The sequence below is a fragment of the Pseudochaenichthys georgianus genome, chromosome 24 (assembly GCF_902827115.2).
Source record: "Pseudochaenichthys georgianus chromosome 24, fPseGeo1.2, whole genome shotgun sequence".
Classification (NCBI taxonomy): Eukaryota; Metazoa; Chordata; class Actinopteri; order Perciformes; family Channichthyidae; genus Pseudochaenichthys; species Pseudochaenichthys georgianus.
In genome coordinates, this window is record NC_047526.1 from 6801204 (window position 1) to 6827798 (window position 26595).

Below are 26595 nucleotides of genomic sequence, written 5' to 3' on the forward strand. Positions count from 1 at the left end.
GGGGTTTAAACTGTGGAAATCCATACCAAACTATATAAACGGCTGTATGAACATCTTAATCAGACTGTATGGACAATGTCAAATTGCCAGGAAATCCGTTTCACTGATAGTAGATGGTTGTTTTTTTGTTTTCATGTTAATATAAGTATTTGGTTGTAGGTAGCAGTGATTGACACTGACACTGACAGACCATCTGTTTTTGAGTAATGGGCAGGTCAAATAAATACTTTCTTCTCCCTGCTCCTTACCATCATGGACTATAAAGTGTATATGCTCTGTACGAACCCCAATAAATAAATAGATGCTAGGAAAAAATATGTGAAATTGACATTGCTCAGTAGTGTTAGTTTAAGATGTCACTCTGATATTTTGTTAATTTCTGTGTGCTTTTCCTCCCTCCCCCTGTCCTGAGCAGAGGTCCTGGTGGAGTATGAGTATGACGCGCTCCATGATGACGAACTGACCCTGCGACCGGGCGAGATCATCAAGAACGTGCGCTATATAGAAGAGGATGGCTGGATGGAGGGGGACCTCAAGGGGAAGAGGGGCCTCTTCCCTGACAACTTTGTTAAGGTGAGCAAAACACAGTGTCCCACAGATCTGAAATATACTTTGGGGGGGGGGGTGGAGGTGATGTGCCTTTGTGACGTGCAACAACATGAACCTTTCTGTTGGTCGCTTGTTAGCAGACCCTTCACGCGATGGCAGAGCGAACAGGTACAGGCAGGGCCCATAGTGATAGCCCTATAGTTTAAATCTACTACCCACAAATACACATATGGACATGGGTTACTATTTAAAAAAGATGGTAAATGTATTTAGGAACCTGTCCATGTGATTTTAAGTGGGGGTGGACCTCAACTCCTATAGGGGCGTCCGGCGGCATGCTCCCCGAGTAAGATTTTTTAAATTTAGTTTGGAGTTAAATGCATCAATCTGGTGCAAAATAAAGAGACTATGGGAACACCTATATGAAACGGAACTCTATACATTACATTGCATTTAGCTGACGCTTTTATCCAAAGCGACTTACAATAAGTACATTCGACCAGGAAGACACAACCTTGAAGAAAACAGAATCATATAAGTACATCAGGTTTCATAGAGCCAAACATTTCAAGTGCTACTCAACTGGCTTTAGATAAGCCAGCCCTTTATTAGTATATAAGTGCTTTGTTAGTAATTCTTAGTTAGTAATTCTATCGCCCGAGGTGGAGTCGAAAGAGATGAGTTTTCAGTCTGCGCCGGAAGGTGTGTAAGCTTTCTGCTGTCCTGATGTCAATGGGGAGCTCATTCCACCATTTTGGAGCCAGGATAGCAAACCCACGTGTTTTGCTGATGGGAACTTGGGTCCCCCTCGCAGCGAGGGTGCAGCGAGTCGTTTGGCTGATGCAGAGCGGAGTGCACGTGCTGGGGTGTACAGTTTAACCATGTCCTGGATGTAGGAAGGTCCAGATCCATTCGCTGCATGGTACGCAAGTACCAGTGTCTTGAAGTGGATTCTAGCAGTTACCGGAAGCCAGCATTCTCATCTGTTTGTCATTACTGGTGTCATTTTCTGGTTGCTAACAAACGCCATTGTAACACATAATCACTGATGTCCAGCCGTAACGGTGGTGGATTCATCAGAGCACAGTGGGCTCATAGGGAGGGAGGGGGGGGGTCAGGAGCTCCAACAAGGCGTTTAGGTCAGAGAGTAAATACACATACTATACAGAGATGCTGTATGAGAAACCAATGTGAGTTTGGAACATTGAACAATGTAAATCTATTTTAGTAGACCTCAACAATGGAATTTTGATCAGTAGAAATGGCCAAAACATGGGACCTTTAAAGTAACCAAATTGAAGCTTAAAATTCAATTAATTTCAAATAAAATCACGTGAACACAGAATCGACAGGATAAGTTGAAAGTAGTTGAATATGCTTATAGCATCATGTAGTATACTACTAGCATTGAGAGCGCCCCAGGATTATTATGCTTTTAGTTTAATACACATTTGTCTCTAAATGTGACTATTCAAGGGTAGAGCTGGCAAGACTACATTTATAAAATGTATTTTATTTGGATATTGCGTAAAATGTCTACAGCTTGCAGGACACCTACACAGTGCATGCACTGTGAAATAAGTGACTAGAGTGCCTCTTCTCTCATCTCTTTCCTCCTTTCGTTAAACCCTCACTTCCCTCTCATTGCTCTCTTGTTTTTCCCAGTCTGTAATCCTGCGTAGTGAGATAGGTAATCTGCGAAACATCCTGGCACAGTCACTGAGCTGGGATAGTTAATCCTCTAAAGAGCCTGCTGGCTGATTGAACTTTGCCCCCGACTGCGTTACTGTCGCCTGAGATGTTGTCCTCTTCCTGCTTCCTTTAAATTGTAGCTGATCGGCCGGGGGGGCATGAACCATGTCTGGGGGGGCATGAACCATGTCTGGGGGGGAGATGGTAAGGAGAGCTTCATTATAGTTACCTAGGAGTAATTGACATGAATGTATATGTTAGGGCTGCACGATATTGAAAAAAACTGATATTGCGTTTTTTTGTTCCCCTGCGATATATATTGCGTTTTTTTTAACCTGTTAAGCCCCAAGGTCCCGGCGGGTACTTTACTTTTTTTTTTCACGACACTGTGTCTCAGGGGATCTTAATATTTAAGAACCTATTAATGTGTTATACCAGATTAACAGAAGTAATCTCAGCTAACTGACGATACAAACTATTTTTACCAAAACAAAACACAAGTCTCATAAGTAGGGTTGGGTACCGAGAACCGATTCCGGTTCGGAACCGGTTCCAACATTTCGATTCCAACGCCATCATTTAGAAATGTGAATTTCGGTTCCGATTTTCGATGCCTGAGGAAATGTTTCTCGCCTCTCTCCATAGCCTACTGTGTGACTGCAGCGGGGCGGTAAATGTAGCGTTGTACCTACACTTCCTACAGCGTAACCATGTTCGCCTAGGGCGCCAGATCTGTGGAGGCGCTGCGCTGACAGCTCTGGGATAAAAAAAAATAGTTTTGACCGTTGGTGCTCATCCTAATTTTCGGCCTTGATGTAACAACATTCATAATTACGTAAATGTAACACCCTTTTCATCCCGGTTACACTTTTCATTTGCCCTGTACGATGGGCGCTGCAAGTGATGAAAATGGGGGATGTTGGCTTATCTGGCACCCGCAGCTCACAGCCAAAGTGCGAGGGAGCGAGGGAGGGTGCACCGGTATGCGCTGTTGTTATTAGCATCTGGTGCTAGCTGCTCTAACGGAAGAAGAAGATGTTTCTACAATGATGTGGAGGAGAGTCCTCTCCAGTCAGACTGAGGCTGATAACTACAGCTCAGTGAGGTAAAGGACTCCGAGTGTTTAGATGGTTCACTTTAGTCTAAGTTATCTCAGTGGGTCTCAAACGTTTTGATCACAATTTATGTAAATACATATTTCCAAGGCAGGAGCTCCAACATAATATAATTATTGGGATAAAACAGGTTTGAAATCATTCCAATGTATACTATAGGACAGTAAACCAGACATATTGTTTTAAACTGGAGATAAAAACATGCATAAATAAAATAGTAAAATAAGATATGAATGAACAACAAAAATAAAATACGTTACATGTATTTGTTATTGGCTATGGTAGGTTATTGGTTATGTTCACATACTTATTTAATGTAAACCGATCTTTTTCATATGGGTGTTTAGAGTTGTACCCCCTAGATCTAGTCTCTAGTCATTCTGCAAAAAGTGCACCAGATTGAAGCATTTTACTTTAAAATGTTCAAACATTTCTTCCCGGTATGCCTGAGAAGGCAGATATGCTTGTTTTTCTCAACAAGAACTGTTCTTTAAAAGTTGGACTGTTGCACTGTTGTAGCTTCAGTGGTTCTCAGGTTACAGTTACATAGTAGTGAATATAAACAGACTGATTAATGTGAATATTACTGTAAACTAACCTCTGTAAAAGTTTCTCGAATAAATGTAATTTTTTTTGGTGGAAGAAGCATGTATCATTTTTTTACCCCTCAAAGAATCGGAATTGAGAACCGAAATCAGAATCGTGGAAATTCAAACGATACCCAACCCTACTCATAAGAAGCATCTAAATGACCCCTGAGCAAAAAATGCTAACAGACTTTGGCACAGAACTCAAGATAAAAGTACCCTTATTATTTATCGTAGCTGCACATACAAGATATCCGATTAAAGCTGAGGTTCCACAGATTATTTAGGTATATAGTATCATCACTGAGTGATCCGAACTCGGACAGGGGAAGCAAACACCGACATCACAACACGTACCTTTACGTAGCTTCTAGGGGAGATGTCTCACCGTAGCTGTCAATCTGATCAAAAGACGTGTTCAATGGCATTAAAACGAGAAAAAACGCGGCTGAATCAGTTAATCTATAGGTTTTTAACGTCTCTGTATAAAAAAATTATTTCATTTATAATCCATAATTCAATTTTTATGTAAAAATCGCAGAGCAAAAGTTAGCTGCTAATGGTAGCCACCAGAGTGGCTGCTGCTTCCGGTCTTGGCTATGCGGCAGTCTAACACACACACATTACCAAATAAGGAGTGAGGGCGACGCGTAGCCAAAACCGGAAGTTGCATACACTCTGGTGGCTACCATTAGCAGCTAACTTTTGTGCTCCGATTTTTACATAAAGATGGAATTATGGATTATAAACAATTGCTTCAAAGCCACAGATACATTATCAACCTATGGATCAACCGATTCAGCTGCATTTTTTTCTCGTTTTAATGCCATTGAACACGTCTTTTGATCAGATTGACAGCTACGGTGAGACGATCTCCCGTAAAAGCTCCGTAAAGGTACATGTTGTGATGTCTGTGTTTGCTTCCCCTGTCGCGAGATCGGATCACTTAGATACTATACTTAAATAATCGGTGGAGTCTCAGCTTTAATCGTATATATTGTATGTGCAGTTTCGATAAGCAATAAGGGTATCTTTATTTTGAATTCTGTGCTGAAGTGCGTTAGCATTTAAAAAAATTTTTTTTTATAAAACCGCACGTCCCTGCGGTGTGAATATCGCGCATGCGCATATCGCGGTTATCGCCATGACACGGTATATCGTTCAGCCCTAGTATATGTGACCCGTTCCTCGAAATCAGTCGGAAGTCGCAACGGCTCATTTCAAAATAAACGTGGATTTGTGTAAAAAACTATTTTTTCGGGATTCGGGTGTTTTGTTTGATTTTAAACAAACAAAGTCTTGGCTTTCAAAATATGAAACTTTTATTTCCAAAATCACACGATAAATACATTTTTGAAGCTTGTAAAGGGAAGATGACAGCTCTCACTCGCAATCTGCTCTTCCGCAGCGCCGCCCCCCCCCCTCCCTCCGGCTGACATCATCAATGTAAGCGTATAGTAATCATAGATAACACGGCAGGGTCCGTTACAGTTTGTTTTCATCTGGTTTAAAATAAACAAAGTCTTGGCTTTCAGAATATTAAACTTGTTTCGGCAAATTCAGATGATAAATACAGCTTTGAAGCTTGTAACGGCAGAATGACAAGCGTAGAACGGAGTAATCTAACGTCACAGCAGGCATAACAACAGCCGGTGTTTCTCGTAAGTGTTTTCCCCGGGAAACAAACACAATACACACAAACGCAAAATCACACACACACACACACACACACACACACACACACACACACACACACACACACACACACACACACACACACACACACACACACACACACACACACACACACACCACACACACACACACACACACACACACACACACACACACACACACACACACACACACACACACACACACAGACTCAGCTACCTCTGACATGTTGACAGTTATGTTGTCTCTGACTCCATGACTCCTTCAGTTCCCTTTTTAAACGCAATACACAAACGTAAAATTACACACACACACACACACACACTTGCGAGCTTCCCCCAGACCAGTAATCCAAACGAAAATATCTTCCCTCCGTATTATTTTGATCATTTGCTAATAATCAATCAGATCGATGGATTCCAGAGAAGAGGACACTTTGAAGGCCTTTCTCTCAAAATGATGACTCGGTCATTATATAATGTGACATATTTCGCTTAATATTTGGAGTAAAACAACAATCATGATATCATCAGAAAGCTAGGAATATCCTCTTTACAACAGTGTATACAACTCAAAATGTGTCTTCGGGTCAATGCGACTGATTTCGATGGAGCAGGTCGCATATTGTTGATGAAGGGTCCTTGAAATAATCTTATTAATCAATGGAAGATGGTTATGAAGAAAGGAATGTGTGTTTGTTTTGTGATTATAGAAGTTGTGTGTATGTATATCTATCTGTCTGTGTAGTGTTTCTGGTTTTTATCTGAAGGTGTGAATATAGAACCATGTTGATGGGACATTCTTATCCTTTGTAATGTTAAACAATATTTGATAGCTCAGCTCAAAAATGTTGATATTGATATTTTCAGTTTATTTTATTCAGGGTTGATCATGCTTTAAGTCAGTGGTTCCCAACCTTTTTTCCCAAGAGCCCCCCCAAATGACTCCTGTTGGAAGGTGCGCCCCCCCCCACACACAAGGGGGGCAACAGCGGTAATTACAGTTTAAAAGTCTCAAAAATGTTCCAACTACTGTCACAAACTGGATGAATGTGAAGTATTTTGTTAAAGGAGGATGAAAGCGTAATTAAGGAGCACTATTGGAGTGACTTTGATGGTTATTGGACTCAGGATTAATTAATTTGGATTCCCGCTGTATGAAGAAATTAAAGGACGGCGCGGAAGTGGAAACAATTCACAAAGGGATTAAACTGTTTAAACACACGCTCAAAGTAAGCCGGATTTTGCCGATGTGTTTATGTGGATTCAAAAGTCATAAATAATCTACAAAATGGAGGACACCGATCTGATCGGAGCAACTGTGACAAATATTCCAACTGAAACCGGCATGGACATTGACTATGTTTTAAAAATGCGCTTATCCAGAAAAGCCTGGTTTGGACACTTTACGGGCAGAAGAAACATTTATATTAAAGAAAGAATTATACATTTCTGTGTTTTTATGCCTTTAATAGCTACTAACTTGAATTGTTATTCAAATTAATTATCAATTATTTTTTATATTTTATTGTAATGTAGAGACGAGGCTTTTAGTGACAATCATGTATTGCTTTACAATTACGGTATTATGTAAAACAAAAATGTATATATTAAAAAAAAAAAAGTCTAAATATGATATTTGGCCTCAAATCATCTGAGGCCTGGTGCCCCCCCTGCACCCCCCAGGTTGGGAACCACTGCTTTAAGTGTTAGGACCACAGTTCCCACTTTAAGACTCAACTAAGATAAACGTACATACAAATTAAGTTGCGTAAGCGGAACAAAATATGCCTATAAACACATCCATGTCCTGGTCAATGATTGTCTGTGTTAAAATGAACGGTGACATCAAGGCATATAGATTTATTGTGAAGTTGATTACTTTGGGTTATAGAGTTTTTAAAAAAAAATCCTCACAGGCATAATAAGGCTCGTAACATTTTAATTGCAGCGTACTGCTGCTGACTTGATCACAAATAACGTGTATGCGCTACAGGCCATTTCTCAATCAAAAAGGTACAATACAAAAAAACCAGTGTCTTGACAGCTAGTATCATTCCACTTATAAAGCCTCAGTCACAGCGCTAACCTCTACCTGACTGCTTCCTGCTGTGGCGTTGTCTACCAGAAATATATTGTTACATTAAGTTTGCCTTTGGACAAAGCGCTCAATAATAGAATATTTGATTTAATTCCATTGATACTTATCTTAGATATTTAAGAAGCAAACTCTAGCCTAGCCTCACCTGCTCACCAGGGCTATGAGCGCTGAAAAGAAGAATCCTGACCCTGATGAGGACTTCAGAGCGTTGCTGCGTGCGAGCAAAAATAAACAATTATACTTTAAATGACTGGTACAGCAAATTCCTGAAAAACTAAGAGGATGAAGCAAGCACATATTATTATTGTAGCCTATCTTAAAAGCGTTGAAATGGCTCAATGCTTAGAGGTAATTATTCTAATCGGACCTCATGAGTGGAGAGATTAAAATGTGCCAAACTGCAACATATATCAATGGTAAAAAAAACAAAAAACAGTAAATACTGGATAACGGAATACCTTTTTAAAGAGGTCTAATTTTCAGTCTCTCCTGGGACATGTCTCCATGCTCTAATGTTCATAAAGCTCTTTATTGTTCTCATACTGCCTGTGCTGCAGCACCTCTTTTCACCCTCTGTCTGAAACCAGAGCCCAGTCTGCTCTGATTGGTTAGCTGGCTGGCTTTGTTGTGATTGGTCGACCGCTTAGAGATGTCCTGCCCCTTAGCCTATCACATACAATGTGTTGGAGTGCTAGCCAATAGAAGTGCAAGTGTTACATAGTGATGTCATTATGTTACAGAGTTAATAAAGGAGTCTAATGGAGGCGTTTTAGGCAGACAAACTCCCTCTGGAGGGAACTTTGGGATTTTAATCTTTGTAGAACGTTGACATGCATAAACACCTATCGAGCACACTGCAGGGAAGGGAAAACCCCAAAACCAGCAGACAACTTTAAACACATACTATACAAAAGAACATACACGCATATTTGTTGATATTTGCTCATATATTATATATAATTATTCATAAGATTGCCCTTCTAATAACAGTGTCCTCTCATTCCCTTTTGTTTCACCCCTTGTTTGTGATAGGAGTCTATTTATATTAGATGAAGTCAATTAAGGTATCATCGCTGAGCCACTAATGGTGATTATACAAACTATAAAAGTGATATTTATTTCCCCACAGAGATTGTTCACTCGGAGTACCTAAACACTTTCAAAGACTCACAGCCAGCATCACCTCTTCAGTAACAAACATTACATGAATGTTTGTATTTTTCTTGCTGAGCTCACTTCTTTAACGATAACGCATATCAAACATGCTATGGAACATTCCTGTGCGAGCTGACTATACTGGAATGTAACACGGCCCAGATGTTTCAGCAGAATCCCCCCACACACCTGTCTACTGTGTTGTTAATAACTTCATACAGACACCTGAGAGTAGTGGAAGTACTTCCTCAGTGTTCACATTTATATTACACTTGTTTCTTTACCGTTTTCCTGCCAGCTGTATCTCTGTGGATCTGCAGTTTGAAACTTAGAATGTTAATCGTTTTTCTTCTGCAATACTCAATTAGTGTTCCTGTTTTCATTGGTCTATGAGCCTTTTGCAGCAATGGCTCTGTGAGAGTAGGACTTCAGTTTTAACTGCTAGCAAGTGTTGTGTGGTTCATACAAAAAAACCAACATATATAGAATTTGGAGAATTAAAAAAAAAAAGTGTTTCTTATTTACCTTTATTATCTAACGTCAAGAGCAAGGCAGTTGTTGAGATAAAGGGAAGGCAAGTTTATTAACAATAAATAAAATAATTATAACTCTAATAAATGGGTCCTCTCACATTCATGCCAATCAAAATGCTGGTGGGACGCCAGGCAACAATAAAATAGTATCTGACAGCAGGCAGTGTGTCACCCTTGGACATGAACTCTGTGCATGCGTCCCATAAGAGTCATGGGTTATGGAAGGGGGCGGGGCTTAAGCAAACGGGTAAGGGCAACACAGAATGACACTGGAATTCTCTGTAGAGTTTTTATGACAAATGGTTGTGGAAGTGGGCGGGGCTACAATGTAGGGGGCCGGGATAGCCCAGTAGTTTCAACAGTTTTATTCATACAGTTTAATTAGCAGTAAGCTCATCACAGACTCAACCCTAGTCTGTTCACCTAATGTAAACTTGATTTAAAAAAAGAAGCATGTCACAATGACATGTTATATAACTGTAGCATGTTAGTTTGCATGTGAGCAGGACTTTAGCATGTTAAATAATTAATGAAAAATAACAACCACTATGTCCTATAAAAGTATGCATTTAACATAGACTGTAGGTGCTTCAGTCTTTACCTCACATTTGCTAAAGTGAGTTATTTTCAAAACTGTAGATAACTATTAGTATAAATACAGGAGTTTACCACAAATGCACTTTTTGATGTCTTTTATACATAAATATGTGTCCCCGGTGTGTCAGGGAACTCACGCAGCGTCAGAAAATAAAACCCTCTCTCTTTTCCTCCGTACCGAGCTCTCTAAAAATGGAGACCAGATTTGCGTCCGATATGACGTCATATCGGCTATGCAGACCCACGGCCCTATCAGAGACGTTGCTATCAGAAACAATGCCCGACTGTTTTGGACGTAATATGGTCGGTGCATGTTTACATTAGCATAGCTAACACTCAGAGCTAACCTGTACTGGAGAGAGCATGTGTGTGAAGAAGCAGGAAGTAAAAAGGAACTCACCTTGTGGTATAGCCGGCAAGAGAGAAAGCCTTTGAGCTCCAGACTGTTTCAGAGATAATCCTTGATAATCCATGATATGGCGTTTCATCACCGCAGTATCTGCCGGTAGAATCATACTACTAAGCTCCGCCCCTCTTTTTTAATACTTAAAAAAAAAAAAGCATTATACATATAATCAGCACTTTTGAAACAGGAAGTGAAATAGAGGGATATGAGGCGTAATTTATTTCAGAAACACTTTTTGTTATATTCCATGGAATGCTCTTAACCTCCCGATAGCAATGTATATATTAAATGCTTTGACAATAAAATTATTGGATGGCCTACCTGCCTGTCAGCCTGTGACACAAACTGTGCACAAACTTATCTCGTGCCCTCATTGGTCATGTGCGCGTTCGTGTGTTGGAGGAGGGGCTCTGTGAGGAAGTCTGAAGGAAGAGGCAGATTTTTTCTGGTTGTGTATTTTCAAATTCTCGCGCACTCGAGCTGGTTTCTCTAAAATTACCTACCCCACCTTTAATAGACATGTTTTTTTAATATATTTGTATAGATCTGAGACCTATGCTATTGCCTAAAAATAGCATGATAGGTGAACTTTAAGGACTAAAAACATGCAGTTTGGTTATTTGGAGACATTTCAGTGACCTTTACGTGCAAATGTAGTAATATGTCTTTAGCCTTGTCATAGTCTGCTGATTGTTCAATGTGTACATAGTCCCCAGTGCATGCTGGAACCTGCTAAGTATGAATGGCGATAGACAAATGTACTTATGCACACATAATGTATGTTATTTCTGACTGTATTTAATGAAGGTGTGACTTAGTGCTGCTGTCAGGGAGTTTCCCTGGCAGCTGTTTTACTGCCTGGCTATGTGACTGATTGGATCATTGGGATCATTAGCAGTGGCTACTTTTAGCATGAGTAACTAGCACAATGTTGCACTGAGCCCTACACACAAAGCCATTGTTGTGGTCTTTTCCTGTGTCTCTTCAGCTCACCAGAACATCATTCTCACACACTTTTCACTTCTCCTTATGTTATCTGAAACTGATGCATATTGTTTCACATGTTACCTTTCTGTTCCACTTCACAGTCTTGATCAATCCTGCTACTCACTTGATAAAGACAAAAGCTTAAGATTCTAAATGTAATTGTTTAATACGAGCTTTTTGACAAACATGATTTGATCTAGTATGTCTAATGTCACCTTTACCACTATCACCTATTGTGTCTCTGACAGATCTTATTCTACATGTGTTGTTTTTTAAATGTATATTTAAATAGATGTTTTGTATGGTAATGCGTTTCTGAAGAATTAAACCACGGCTATAACAGCGTGCATGAATGTAGCTTTGTTTGCTACAAAGTCGTCTGCAAAATAACACAATATCCAATTTCTTCATTTCAATGTTTTAAATAATTTGATCTGAGTAACTTTCCTTTTGATGTATTGTAGGGCGTCCTAATCTTAAACATAGCATTGTTAAATATGATAATAATATTATTTCCTGGTACTGATTGATCAGGAGTCTGAGTAGTAAATGCATCTATATTTAAAATCGAGTTAAGTTATCAGTAAAATACTGATTTTATTTTTTTGACATCTTATAGTTTGAATGATAACTATAGTATAGTATGATAGTAACAACTAATTATGCTGCATTTAATGTTCATTTAGCAACTTTTTTGAAACAACTTTTGAGCCTCTTTTCTGAAACTATCAATATATCCTGAAATTTATTTCAGGATAAAAATATTCTTTAGTGTATGTTAAGCTTTAAAGTGAGTAAGGCGGACTCCTCCTGGTCAGTTGGTCTATTATGTTGTCGTTATGCTCGAGTTCAAACACATTGCTATTGATCAGGCCATAAAAATGAAAGCGGCTATTCAGTTGATTTAAATCCCAGTTCAACACATGGTTAGGGAGGAATCAGCTCTGTCAGCACCTTACAACCCACTGTCTGTCTGCACTGCCTGTGCTTTCACCTGTCCTTTTTGTCTTGATATGTTATAGGTTTGTTTTATTGTTTTTTTATCAACATTTCCAGTACTATATGTTGCATGTTTTTATTCATTGTATTAACTTGTTATTTTAAATGAAATGTGTCTCAATAGGGTGACTTATCAAATCTGTCCGGGGACTACAGCTGAAAAATAGCCTCTCTATTTACAGATGAATGTACCTGTACCTGTGAAATAATAAAAATCAAATCCATTATTTCCGGCGGCCTAAGGTGTGCGCTTGGTTGTGTGTGAGAAAGAGCTGCATCATTTCAGTTCGGTTCGTACCTCGGTTTTTAGGTCACGGTTCTGTTCGGTACGTTTTCGGTACAGCAGAACAAATTATCACAAAACATAACACATTTTTTGGTTTTTTAAAATTATTATTAAACTGTGAATAATGTATTCACTCAAATAAATACAAAATATAATAAAATAAACATTAAGGTGCAGCATTTCGATAAACTGAAATAATCTGTATTTGAACTTTACTGTACTAGTACTCACAAAACAAACTATTAGTTTTGGGTTTTTAATTATTATTAAACTATGAATATTCACTCAAATAAATACAAAATATAATAAAATAAACATTAAGGTGCAGCATTCCGATGAACTGAAATAATCTGTATTAGAACTGTACTGTACTAGTACCTAAGCAGCCAGTTTGACATTATGACTTGCTTGTCATTGTATTTTCATGTTTTTTTAAAGAAAGATGAACTTGTCCACATTGCTTGCCGAAAGGGCAGATCTGCTGGCACTAGCAATGTCTCCTGCCGTGGAGAACAGCCTCTCGCTCGGGACAGAGGTAGCAGATACAGCCAGGTAGCGCTTTGCTAACATGGCAACATAAGGATATTTGGAGTTTGTAATAGCTTTGGCTCGGTCTGAACTCTCTGCGAGTGGTGGAGACTTACATGCTAGTGGGAGTTGGGTTTGCACTTCAGTCTTTTTTCTTTTGGTACCGGTGATATTCACGTTCAGGTGATGCCTTTTCAAATGAGTGTGCAAGTTTGATGTATTGCTAGCCGCGTAACCAATTTTAGTTGAACAATGCCGACAAACAGCTTTGGTTCGGTCCACCTGTCTTTGTCCGTCATTAGAGATGTCCCGATCCGATCACGTGATCGGGGATCGGAGCCGATCACGTGATTTTCAAAAGATCGGGGATCGGGAGAAAAAAATCGGGGATCGGGATTTTTTTATTTTATTTTTTTTTAATAATTTTTTATTTTTTTATTTAATGTTACAAAACAAAAATTACCATGTTCACGTCTTAAAGTCATCCTGAGGACTTAGTTTTGGTTTAAAATTACACAACATCATGTATGTGTTGCTTTCTTTGGGCTTGTTTTCATAGACCTGGTTGCTTATTTCTCTGAAATCTGGCAACAGAGTGGGCGCAGTGTCTAATAGTAGCAGTAAGCTAACGAGAGGCTACGTTCAGCTGGTGACTCGGGAGTCGGGACAGAGAAAATGTCAGGAGTTTGGAAGTATTATGAAATCAAAAGCGAAGGCAGTGTAACAGCCAGATGCAATGTTTGCAAGGCAGAGGTTCCGCGTGGTGGAAATAACAGAGCTACGTTCAACACGACCAATCTAATACGCTACCTGAGAAACAAACACCAACAACAACACGGCGAGTACACAGCGGCCACTCAGGTAACGACACTGAAGCAACCGACACTTTCAGAGACTTTCAAAAGGAAAGAGAAACTGCCCCAGAACAGTGAAAAGGCCAAACAAATAACTAGATAGCTGAATTCATCGCATTGGAGGACCAGCTGTTATCTGTTACCTTTTTTTTTTCTTAATGCATTGCATAAAGATCGGATCGGGAAAAATCGGTATCGGCAAATTGTCAAAATCAAATGATCGGAATCGGATCGGGAGCAAAAAAAGGTGATCGGGACATCCCTATCCGTCATCCTTGTACGTAACTGCGAAACCAAAATGTTCCCAAACCGGAGACTTTAATGATGCTGGAGGATTTTCGTGCTCAACTTTATCTGCGTTTACCATTTTGCCAGTTCCTGAAATTACTGACTACATTTGAAAGCATCCCTCTGACCAGCTCTCATAGTATGCCTCTCGTCCAATGAAATGACCTGCTCGCTCTATGACGCGTTGAACCCAATGTGAGCAAATTACTCTGAATGCTGTGACGCAGCACCTGAGATTGCTTCCAAAAAGTTGTTCACGTTCTCAATTTTTTTAGGTTTAACGTTATATTCGTTCGGTACACTTCGGTACACACGTGTACCGAACCGAAGGGCCCGTACCGAATAATCTTGGTACGGGTACGTATACCGTTACACCCCTAATGTCTCTTGATTCATTCTGAACAATTATGGTCATATAATGCACAAAGTTGGCGGTTTTCTAGTCGGGTTCCAATCAGATCTTCATTAGGGTATATTGAAGCGAGTTGGGTGCTGCAGATTAGCTCCAACAAGTCAGATGTGTTGCGGATATGATCTGTGGCCGCAGCGCATTGCTACGACACTACTGGGCTTGGGTGTGAACATGTCATGTCTTATAATAGTTGTTTTGTTTGAAACATACCTGCAGACACTCCCCCTGGCTTTAAGCCGGTTGTTATGTTAGTATAATATAATTGGTTTAACGGGTGGGACAGGTGGCGCAGTGGTCTGTGCATCCGATCATCAGATCAAGGGGGAGTGCTGGGGAACTCCAGTTCGAAACCCCCTCCTGCCGCCACTGCGTCAGGCCGATGTGTCCTTGGGCAAACTTCACCCGAACTTGCTCCTGTGGGTATTGTCCACAGTACATGTATGATACTAATGTGTACTTGTAAAAGCGCCTCGATGACTTCGAGGCGTGAAGATGGACGGTGTGGCGCAGTGCGCTGTGCAATGATCATCAGATCAAGGGGTGAAACCCCTTGATCCCAGCTTTTGCGTCTGTAAAGCCGGTGTGTCCTTGGGCAAGACACTTCACCTGAACTTGCTCCTGTGGGTATTGTCCACAGTTTCTGACCATTGCATGATATGTGTAATGTGTATATGTAAAGCGCTTTGAGTCATTGAAAAAGCGCTATAATAAATGTAAGGAATTATTATTATTAAAAATGTAATTGTTTCTTTTTTAATTTGTAATTAATTTAGGTTGCAGGTATCAATCAGTATTAAGGCTGCCTAGTTTGCTCCAGGTAATACTTGGCTTTGATTGAATGGTTTACTTTTGGGAGTTTTGGCTCATTTCTAGTGTCTGGATATAGTGACATGATAAAACGTTATCTTGGATAAAAGGTACCAAATGAACCATTTAAAAACCAGGGGGAAAACAAGCCTTATGACTTATTCCTGTGTTTTCTTTTTTCTTTAGGAACTGAAGAAGGAATCCAAAGAGGTCAAGGAAACAAAGACTGAGCCGAAAGAAGAAGCCTCTCTGCCTCTAAGGAGAGAGAAGAGCGCAGGAAACGTGGCAAACCTGGTCCAGAGAATGAGCACCATCGGCATCCCCACCGGGGGCTTCCTGCCTCAGCCCCCAGCAGCTTCAAAGAGTAAGATGCAGTAGTCACATGTGTATAACTGCCTGGATGAGTTGTGGCTCACTGCAATGGGTCAACACTTATTAGCAAATATGTTTTCACCTGTGGGCTTGTGTGTCCTCTCATGCATATGTGTGTGTTGCATACCAGCACCGTGTCCAGTCTTGCTCAAAGATCCTATCATGAGTGTTTTTCTTTGTCTTTTTCAACCTAGCTACAGTTTCGATTCTTACATAATGGCAAGTTTTTTTTAGGACCTCAAATAGTTCAACTTCAGGGAAAAATGCAACTGTAAAAAGCTGCTAATGGTGATGTTTTGCGTTTGAGCAATACACATTGACATACAAGCTGAAGAGATGTTTTACTTCTTGTTCGACAGCATCAAATATGCAAGTAAATACCCCACTGATTAATGTCTGAAGCTTATATGAGTCTTAACAACAGCGATTGTGACGGGAAGTCATGTGATTATGATTTAGTCGCTTTATAGCCTAACATTAGCTTCCTACTTCTGGTGATTGCATTTACGCCTCAGAAATCATTAAAGTGGTGTTGATGTGGGAAATGATCCTGCCCAACAATGCGTTTTCTGCAATATTTCCCAAATCCAATAAAAACATGTGTTGAGGGAGCCTTTGTGATGCTAACATCCGGGGCGGCCTACACACATAGGTCGTCATCGCACAACTATGTAGTAGGGATGGGAACGATTAATCGAATATTCGAAATTATTCAGGTATTCGAATAATTATTCATGTATTCGAATATGAGTTATGAATAATTGTATTTAAAAAAAAAAATTGTATTACATTTTTTTTTGGGAGTGATGCCTAAGTTGATTACATATTATCAAATATAATTCAATGTGTGTATATATATATATATATATATACGACTGTGCCATAGCTAAATGTGTTAGGTGACATCTTAAGGTGTGTTTTGCTCCGCTCACCGGTCCCTCACAGCGGGCAGAGCTGGAGGTGCTGATCTCTCTCTCGTGTCCGGTTATACTTCACTCGCGTTTATGTCCAAATCCATCAGATCTAGCTAGTTCTAGCCAATGACATGGCTGCTGCCCCTCCCTACACGCAGATCACGCAGACTCAAACCTCATCTGAGGCCCAATTGTGGCGGAAATGAGCTCCGCAGCCATTGCGAGGTTCCGGCGCTAACAGTTCATGTGTGTGCTCCCCCGCCCCGTCAACACTCGCGACACATGAGTGGCCAGCCTAAACAACAATAAGCGCTGCTTGGCAACCGTGTGTGGCGGCAAAGTACATAGACATTTTGACTGGAGAGATTTAGTTTTGCCGGTATTCAACATATTTTACCAGTCAGAAGAGTCCTACACAATGATGGCGTCAAAAAGGAGTAATGTGTGGAAATATTTCGACCAGGTTAGTGAGTGCGGTGTGGAGGTCAAACTATGCGAAATTAAACTTATAATATACATGCTATACCATGCTATACCCGCATCCTCCGTTCCAGCTGAGAGGGTCTTCTCTACAGCTGGGCTGATTGTGAATCGCCTCCACACATGAAAGCTGTAGGCCTATAGCTGTCAAACTGTGATCACCAGTTCAATACATTTGACAAATTCGACTTGGTTTCTACACTAATTTGAACATGTATGTATTTATTTCCAAAAATTATTGAAAAGAAATTAGGCCAAAAAAATAAATTGTTAATTTTTTTTTTATAGGATATGTACATTTCGGTTAACCGGTTAACCGTTTTTTGGGGGGTCAAATATTCGAATATACATTTGCTTTCAAATTCCCATCTCTACTATGTAGCTGGTACACATTCAAAGTGAGCCTACTGTAATTAACAATGAGCTAGGGTAGATGCCAATCTTGGGGCTAACCCTCTTCACTTTAATCAGCAGGTGGCAAGCAAGACATGGGAACTTGGCCTGAGGCGCAAGGAGTTTTAGCTGTATTCACTGACAAATAAACTGCTTACGTTACTGCCACGTTTATATTCTCCTTCATAGGTCAGCTCCAATGCGTGCGGCGTCTTTTGTTGCAATGCTGAAAATGTCTTTAAACACAATCACACCAATACTATCCCTTGTTTAGTGGTTATATTTTCAGATAGTTGAGCAGGGTGTGCTGGCTGCCTGCCACAGACTCACCTTTGGAACTTTCTCAGAGCATTTTGAATGCTCTCCTGCTTCCTTGGTTAACCCTTTGCTTGCTTGGCAGTTCTTACTCCGCCCCCTTTTGACATGTGAAAACATGCTCTTCACGCAGCCGAGCCCTTCCCTTTTGATTACACTCAGACTGGCACTAACCAACATGCACATGTGAGGCCATACAACAGGTTGGTTAACTAAGCTGGTGTTTTGTTGACCCACCTTTCACAGAGCCTAAGAGGAGACAGTGCAAGTCTCTGTTTGACTATCAGCCACAGAACGAGGATGAGCTGGAGCTGAAGATCGGAGACATCGTAGACATCACTGAAGAGGTATTTAATGCGTGCTTTGACTTTATACAATGTAAATGTCCAATATGTGTACGTCACTTCTGATAACAGTGCTTTTGGAGAAGCTAGGGGGAGTGTACATGTTTGAGATATCTGCCATGGCCTTGCCTTTTTCCATTGGTCACCCTTTAGTGTTTTGGATAAACAATCACATTGTTGGTCTGTCATTTGAGACACTGTTATAGGTGTACATTACAACCACTGAATATACTCCAACTGTTAAATAGTTATTTGTGGTTCCGCTAGTCAGAACAGGAAAGAGACAGGACTGCGTTTCTTTAAACTGTTTGCAACATGAAGGGCTAATAATAAATTAAAGGGATGCGTGTGTGGAAAAATATACTTAAATTAGTAGGCACATGCAAAGTATTTTAAACACAGGAAACACTGCTTACATAGTCAATTCCTGACTCCTTTCATATTGTCGGTAAGCGAGAATGCATTTCTTTTTACATATGTAGCGTGTATCAAACGCCACAACAACACTTCACAATGTAAACAGTTTAGTTTACTTTTTCTAGTCTACCGTTCAAACCCTCCAAATAGAGGCGATTTTTGTTGGAATTGCAGAAAGAGGTTTTGATTAAGTGCGTTATAGGACAACAAGTAAAATGACTGTTTCTATCAAAAGAGACTCCAGTGGCGTCCAAGAGAGCATATTGATTGTATGTTAATTTATTATAAGTACTTTTATTAATAGGGATTTAGACATACTTCTTTGGACATACCTGTTAGTCTTCAATGATTATCCATGTACTTTCCCATTAGCCTGTCCACCCTGGTTTCATGCATCTGAGCCAAGCATACCTGCAAGAGATACATACCACAATCATTGTCCTTGTGTCCCTGAGAACAAAGCCAGATGTTAGTGGGTGTGAGCGTTGTTTTTGCAGCAGGTTGCATTAAAAATGACAAAAACATTACCATGTCAGGTGCATTATATCTCCTAATGTGCTCTCTGTGCAGGTTGAAGAGGGCTGGTGGAGTGGCAACGCGAACGGCAAGTCAGGACTGTTTCCCTCCAACTTTGTCAAAGAGCTGGATGCCTCTGGAGAGGAGGGGGAGTCCAACGACACAGCGGCAGAGGAGGCTGGTGAGAGAGCAACTGCAAACAAGATGAGCCTCATGAGTGTGACTGATGCAGCTCAGTTGGGATCAAACATTAAACAAGGTGTGCTGGAAATGTATGTTTGGTTAGGAGCAATACCGGAACAAGCCCACGGCAAGTGCATTTGCTTGGATTAAGCAAATTGACTGAATTTCTGGTTCTTCTTAAATGTTACTGTGGCTGTCATCTGCACAGAGTCTATTTCTAACATCTCTGTCAGACTCTGTTCAAGACTTTGGAGAACTCGTTGAGACAGAAGATTTAGAAGTTGTTGTTTTTGTTGCATTATGATTATTATTGTATTGTAAGTGAAGTGTAGACGAGGTGGTGTTCAGATTGTCATTGCAGGACAGATGAAACAGGTCTCAACAAGCAGCTTGGCTGCGTGTTCAGTCTGCAGCTGGATGTTTCTGAGCCTTTTAGTCGGCTAGTTATATGACTGGGATCTACTGCTGTGTGTGGGGTGTGTGTGCACATGTAAGGATCCACAGCTTGTGGTTAGATATTAAGGGATTACATTTAAACGCTACAATGTGAGAACATATAGTGTGACTTGACTTACAATATTGATTTGAAAATGGTAAATTGATTTAAAGGGGACCTATCATGAAAAAAGCACTTTTTGATGTCTTTTATAAATAAATGTGTGTCCCCGGTTTGCAAGGAGACTCACAAAGTGTCAGAAAATAAAACCCTCTCTCTTTCCCCACTTCTCTAAAACCGGGGGTACAACGGAGTTGATCCAGATTTGCGTCCTATACAGTGTTGGGCAAGTTACTTTTAAAAAAGTAACTAGTAATAGTTATAGTTACTGCTCTCAAAAAAGTAACTAGTTACTTTATTAGTTACTAAATTATAAAAGTAACTAGTAACAAGTTACTTTACTTTACTTTAAAAATAATAACAATAAAAATACAAGTTTCAAAAATCGTTTGTTGGCTGTTTAGATGGAGTTGCTCCATCTGGGTCACTGCCGGTGGTTGAGATTGGCATTGCTGTTTTTCGATGTGGACAATGCTTTCTGTCCTGCACACAGTTTACATTTTACTGTACGATTTTTTGCGTCCTTTATCCTCACAAATTGAAAATAGTGGTTATATCTCCAAGTTGTAAATGTGCTGCTGCTCTCGCTGATGCTTGCACCTGCCATTGTGTGTGTGTGTGTGTGTGTGCTGGTGGTGAGCGTTGCCGTGTGTGTGTGTGTGTGTGTTAGCATTAGCAAGTGTTTGTGTGTCTGTGTATTTTCCCCATAAGGCAAGACCCGCCCAACTCTGTCTCTGATTGGCTTACCCTGAAATGTTACCACGCGTTAATCAATCATCACTCCTCTCTGGTTACTTTCACTTTTCCATGGTGCTGTGAGAGGACATCGCTGTATTCGCCTGTAAGCTACATCCGCAGGGAGATTCGGTTCAGTTCCATCACATAATGTAACGCAGTAACGCACCCATTTAAATCACAGTAACTGTAAAGGCGTTACTGAATGGGAATAGGTAACTAGTAACGCTATTAGTTACCGCAAAAAGTAGTTGTGTTACAGTAACGCGTTACTTTGTAACGCGTTAGTCCCAACACTGGTCCTATATGACGTAATATCTTAAATGTGGGCTGGCTTTACGCCCAAGGCCCTATCAGAAACGTCGCTGTATCAGAATCAATGCCCGACTGTTTTGGACGTAATATGGTCTGTGTTTACATTCGCAAGCATCACTAACACTCAGAGCTAGCCTGTACTGGAGAGAGTATGTGTAAAGAAGCAGGAAATAGGCAAGGCAAGGCAAGTTTATTTATATAGCACTTTTCGACGCAGGGTAATTCAAAGTGCTTAAATAATAAAACAATTTAGTTTTCCATGAACCAGTCTTTAAACGCTGCAGAGCCCATACCGTGTTCCTGTTAGTATTCACTTCCTGTTTGTCTGTCTTCTTTGGATATGAAGTGGTTACATTTAAACGCAACAATGTGAGAACATATCAAATATCATACCATCGTTTCCCATCATGAATCTGTTTTTTTTTTTAATCAGGTCTTGAGTATTAACATTCTAAAAACTGCTACTAGGTAGTTTTATGAATTCATAATTTGAACACCTTCTTGTGTCTTGAAGCGAAAAGGTCTTATTCAAGATAAGTTCTAATATACGGTATAGAGTATTGCAGCAGGAGGCAAAGCAGTAAGACTGGACACTTATTAAATCACCCCCCATCTCACCCTGTTTTATCTCCCCCGCAGATTTAAGTGGAATGGAAAGCGGCTCCACCCCCACATCCCCTCAGCTCGCCTCAGGGAACGGAGTAGTTGCTCAGCCCAAGAAGATCCGAGGCGTGGGCTTCGGAGATATTTTCAAGGAAGGCTCGGTCAAACTAAAGGCCCGCCTGCCGAGCCCCGACATAGAGGAGAGGAAGGGCAGAGTAAGTGTGACGCAACCTCTAAATATATACAGTATCTGTGACATAAGACATGTTGTTAGAGCTCAACTCAATAGAAAAGCAATATGTCCTTTGTAATATAACAACGTATTTCACATGTAATATTAGCAACATTACGAAAGAAACCGGAGCACTATCTACCATTTGGAGATATTGATCACCACACATACAGTGGAAATAGACATTTTACAACTAATTTAATTGAAAAGTTAAATGATCAAAACACGAACCCATTTTTCAAATTCAGAACAGTAATTGAGACGGCAACAATCTTTTTCATTGAAAAGAGACAGAGACTCATTAAGGTTACTGATAGACATTCGTCCTTTTTCATTTCCCAAGTTCCACCCAGGCAGTGTAGATTTTCAGCCTTTTTTTTTAATTTTACACTTAACAGTTGGGGCCTTTATCAACATAGTAACCTTTTTAAATGTTTCCAATATTAAGAAGTAGTTGCCAACAAAAAAGTGCTGCACCCAACGTTTTAGTTCAGCCATCCTGAGCGCTTGGATCTTAAGGAAAAACCTTTAGTGATGTCACTGTGGAAATCGGAGGAAAACCAGTTATTGGCCCTGTCTTTCAAATGGAAACTATCATAAAAAAGACCAAAAGCTGATTTGCTTGAGCTGATTGGGAGAGTACCCTGGATGTTGCTGCCCGCGAGTGTTTTATCCCCATACACAAGTTTGAGAGCATGTTCCGGATGGAGATCACGGGGAAAAAACAATGTCAGACAAATATATAGTAGCACAAACAGATACTAAATGGCAAGGTTGCGATGCTAGTCTGTCTTGGAAGAAGTGAACTTAGTCATAGACATATAAAAAGACACTATGTGGACATTTGTCATTTATAAGGACTTCGCTAAGTCTATGTTTTGGCACATATATTATGTATTTGAAAAGACATTATGTACTTGAAGGGACTCAGGGGTGAACTCTGGAGCACTGTTGTGTGTGACTCAGAGTGAGACTACAGCCCAGTCAAAACATTGAGTGAGTCAGAGATATAGTGACACCTCTTAGGGGCCGGTGTACACCATAAGAACTGCTTGCTATTGTTAATCTTCTGAATCCCCGTTCCTTCACATCTTTCCAGTGTTGAAGTTTGCGAGCGTTTTGGTTGCTTTCCATACAGACGTCTGTAATTTACATAATAATAATAATAATACATTTATTTTGGGACACCTTACAGGGTTACAGATTTACAATTTACATTTACAATTTTACCTTACAAATTAAAACAGTGGATTTAGTGAAGTATCAGCCGGGGTAAGACAAGACAAACAACAGGAAATTGACTACAAAAGGACACAAAAGGACACAGGGTACAGGGTACAGATTATAGAGAAAATGCCAGTTTGAACAGGTGGGCTTTGAGTTGGTATTTGAATGTTGTTATGGAATCAGACAGTCGGATGTGTAGTGGCAGGGTGTTCCAGAGTCTGGGAGCCGAGCAGCTGAAAGCTCGAGCACCCATGGTTTTGAGGCGATAGCTTGGGACGGTGAGAAGTCCTACGGACGAAGAGCGGAGGGTGCGGGAGGGGGTGTACTCCTGAAGGAAGTCAGAGATGTAGATGGGGGCAAGGTTATGGACAGATTTGTATATGAGTAGAAGAGTCTGGAGATGTTCCGAAGATGAAAGAAAGCGGTGCGGGTGATATTTTTCATGTGTGGTGCGAATGAGAGGGAGCCGTCAAGAATGACACCGAGGCTTTTCACTTGGTCAGCGAATGGTATGGGGAAGCCGTCGATGATGATGTTTGATGCTGGAGTGATATGTGAATTGGTGAGGGTGGATTTGGAGCCGATGAGCAGGGCCTCAGTTTTGCTACCGTTAAGCTTCAGGAGGTTCCTGTTCATCCAGCTCCTGATGTCCTCAAGGCAGGTGGTGAGGGAGGTTGGGGGGAGGGCAGTGGTGGGTTTGGAGGAAATGTAGACCTGTGTGTCATCGGCGTAGCAGTGAAAATTAACCTCATGGTGACTGAGGATTTTGCCCAGGGGGAGGAGATATATGATGAATAGGAGTGGACCCAGTACTGACCCCTGGGGGACACCCAGTGAAATAGCACTTTCTTGTGACATCCACTCCAGTTTTCTATAGCTCTCTTTTGTCATTCATTACAACTATTTCTCTCTCCGTTTTGAAATGAGTTTCATCAATCGCAACACTTTGTAATATTCCAAGAGAGAAAATTGGCCTCATATTTGAGCGATATCACTTATTCCCTTCTCTTCACACAGATCATGTCTGAGAAACTGTTTTTTTCCAGCATCACTTTTAACAAGAGAATACAGAGTCAGGAATATTTCAGCATTCAGTACATACATCATAAAGTTACTTTACAGTACATTTCTGGTGAGCGCTGCAATGTTCTCCCGACTAGCTTTCTGTTTGTCGTGGTGGTTTTCTACCTGAATGTGTATGTTGTCAATGACTCACAGCAGGTCTATTGCAGTGTGATGTAGCAGCCAATTCAAGCCCTTTTTAAGCAGGCCGTTTCTCATCCTTTACCTGTTATTACCAGCAATGATCTAGTCAGAGACATTACTATCTTTTCTTTTTCATTCAGTCAGTGATATTTTAGTTGAGCTGATAACATCTGACTGTCTGGCATCAGATGCAGCAATGCATGCAAATCAGATGAACTGGAGCCCAGCACATTTACATGAATAGTCTCAGTAAATAAAATATATGCAAAATGTTGAGCTCCTGACAGTTATCTGAGGCAGACTATATAAACAGCCGCCAGGCTCAGTAACATCTCATAAATCTATACGAGATATGTTTTATTTATGTAGTGTAGTCTATGCTGTTTTACGTTTAGATCTATGGCCATGCATACGCGAGACATTTGGGGCTCAGTGTTCTGCCCAAGCACATTTGGATATGTAGACTGCAGGGGCTGGGGATCAAACCCCCGACCCTCCGATTGGTTGATGTCCATTTTCCCCCTGGGCCACAGCCAGTGTTCTGACTAGAGTTTCTAGAGATCGGTTGTTTAATGCCCACACTAAAGGAGCAGACCCAGATTGACGTGAAGTGTCTGTTTGTTGTGAATACACTTGTTTAGCTGTCATCAGCACATGCACTCGACATTACATTACATGTTACTTGTTAGACGCTTTTATCCAAAGCTAGTTACATACTCAGTACTGTGGGCAATCCCCACAGGAGCAATTTAGGGTGAAGTGTCTCAGGGACACAACGACATGCTGACTGCAGTGGGGTTTGAACCTGTGACCCCCTGACCCCAACACCTACGGACAACCCACTACGCCACACATCACATTCAAACAGGAAATACCACTTAGAACCATTGACTATTGAGGGAAGCAGGATTTATTTTTTATAATTAGTTTACTCCTTTGCAAATGAAAATAAAAAAGGAAGGACAATCGGATCATTGGCTTGTAAATATAAACTTGCAGGTGTAGCAGGTGATAACATGAGCTCACTGCTAAGTTCACTCCGATCTGAAACTCTCCACTTCTCCTTCTCTCTCCTCACAACAGCCCTCACTCTTTTTCAAAACTAACATGGCTTCCTCACTTTCCACTCCTCACATCCCCCACATGTCATTCTCTCACACTCCCCACAGCCTCAGAACCCCCTCTGCCTGCGCTAGTATCAAGTACACAAAGAGTCTGGCATTCTTCTGTCTGTTTAGGATGATTTTCTCTTACGCAAAGTGCTATTATACTAATATCCAATTGTTAGTGTTGGGAGTCATTTTCGATGTATTAATTCCTATTGGTACCATAGCAAAGTTATACTCCTTAAATGTTTCTTATTTTAGTTATCATCTTTTATTTGCACAGTCTTTTTTTGCCTGTTACTCACTAATCCTCACTTAGAAACTATAACATTACACATCCCTTGTATAGCAAAAAAGGTACAAGTTGTGTAACTTTTCACCATTAAAATGAATATTCCACTAATATTTAAGATGACATGCAATCTTTAATACTCTAAATTGATGCGTCTTTGCATTCAAATGGGATTTCCGCCTATAGAGGGCTTGTTTGACCTTGCGAAAAAACAGTGACCCTCTTTAGAAAGCTCATGTTGACATGTTTTCACATATCCAAGTTTTTCATAGGCATTATTATACTAGAAGACATGAGGGATATGTTTTGTGTATAACATGCACACCCTAGTGTTGGATGCTGTTGGTTAAGGCTAACCAACGTGCGTGTGTGAGCGTGATAAGGCAAGAGGCTGCGCGCCGCAAACTGCGGTAAAAACAACAACAAATTGAGATGCAAATTCCTAATGTTCTGCATAATGTCTACATATCAAACGTCTTAATTGGAAAATGCTACATTCTGAATACATTTGAAATATTTCAAGGAAAGATATCCTGTCTACTTTAATTATTTTGAATTTGTGGAATATAAGTGAGCATGAAAACATGTACTGTTTACTTTTAATAATTATTCTCTTACCTTAAAATCAACAATTTTTAACTGCTAACCCGAGAATGAAAGCATCACTCATGTTTAGGGATGGGTATCGAGAACCGGTACTAAGTCAATACCGGTACCTGATTGGACGGTATCGGTATACCGTTAAGCCGCTGGACAAACGGTGCTGCTATAGAGTGGCGAAGTCACGCCCATCTACTTCCGGTCCATGGGACCTTATTTC

General features: G+C 40.5%; 1 protein-coding gene across 2 annotated transcripts in view; it reads left to right on the forward strand.

The window, feature by feature from the left end:
- cd2ap (CD2-associated protein) overlaps window positions 1–26595 on the forward strand; it is a 128749-nt gene that overhangs the window by 25491 nt on the left and 76663 nt on the right. For both annotated transcript variants that reach the window (XM_034075865.2, XM_034075864.2), the window contains exons 2-6: window positions 416–573; window positions 15756–15933; window positions 18290–18390; window positions 19375–19501; window positions 21749–21927. In XM_034075865.2, the coding sequence (XP_033931756.1) occupies window positions 416–573; window positions 15756–15933; window positions 18290–18390; window positions 19375–19501; window positions 21749–21927 (743 nt within the window). The remainder of the gene's footprint in view (window positions 1–415; window positions 574–15755; window positions 15934–18289; window positions 18391–19374; window positions 19502–21748; window positions 21928–26595) is intronic.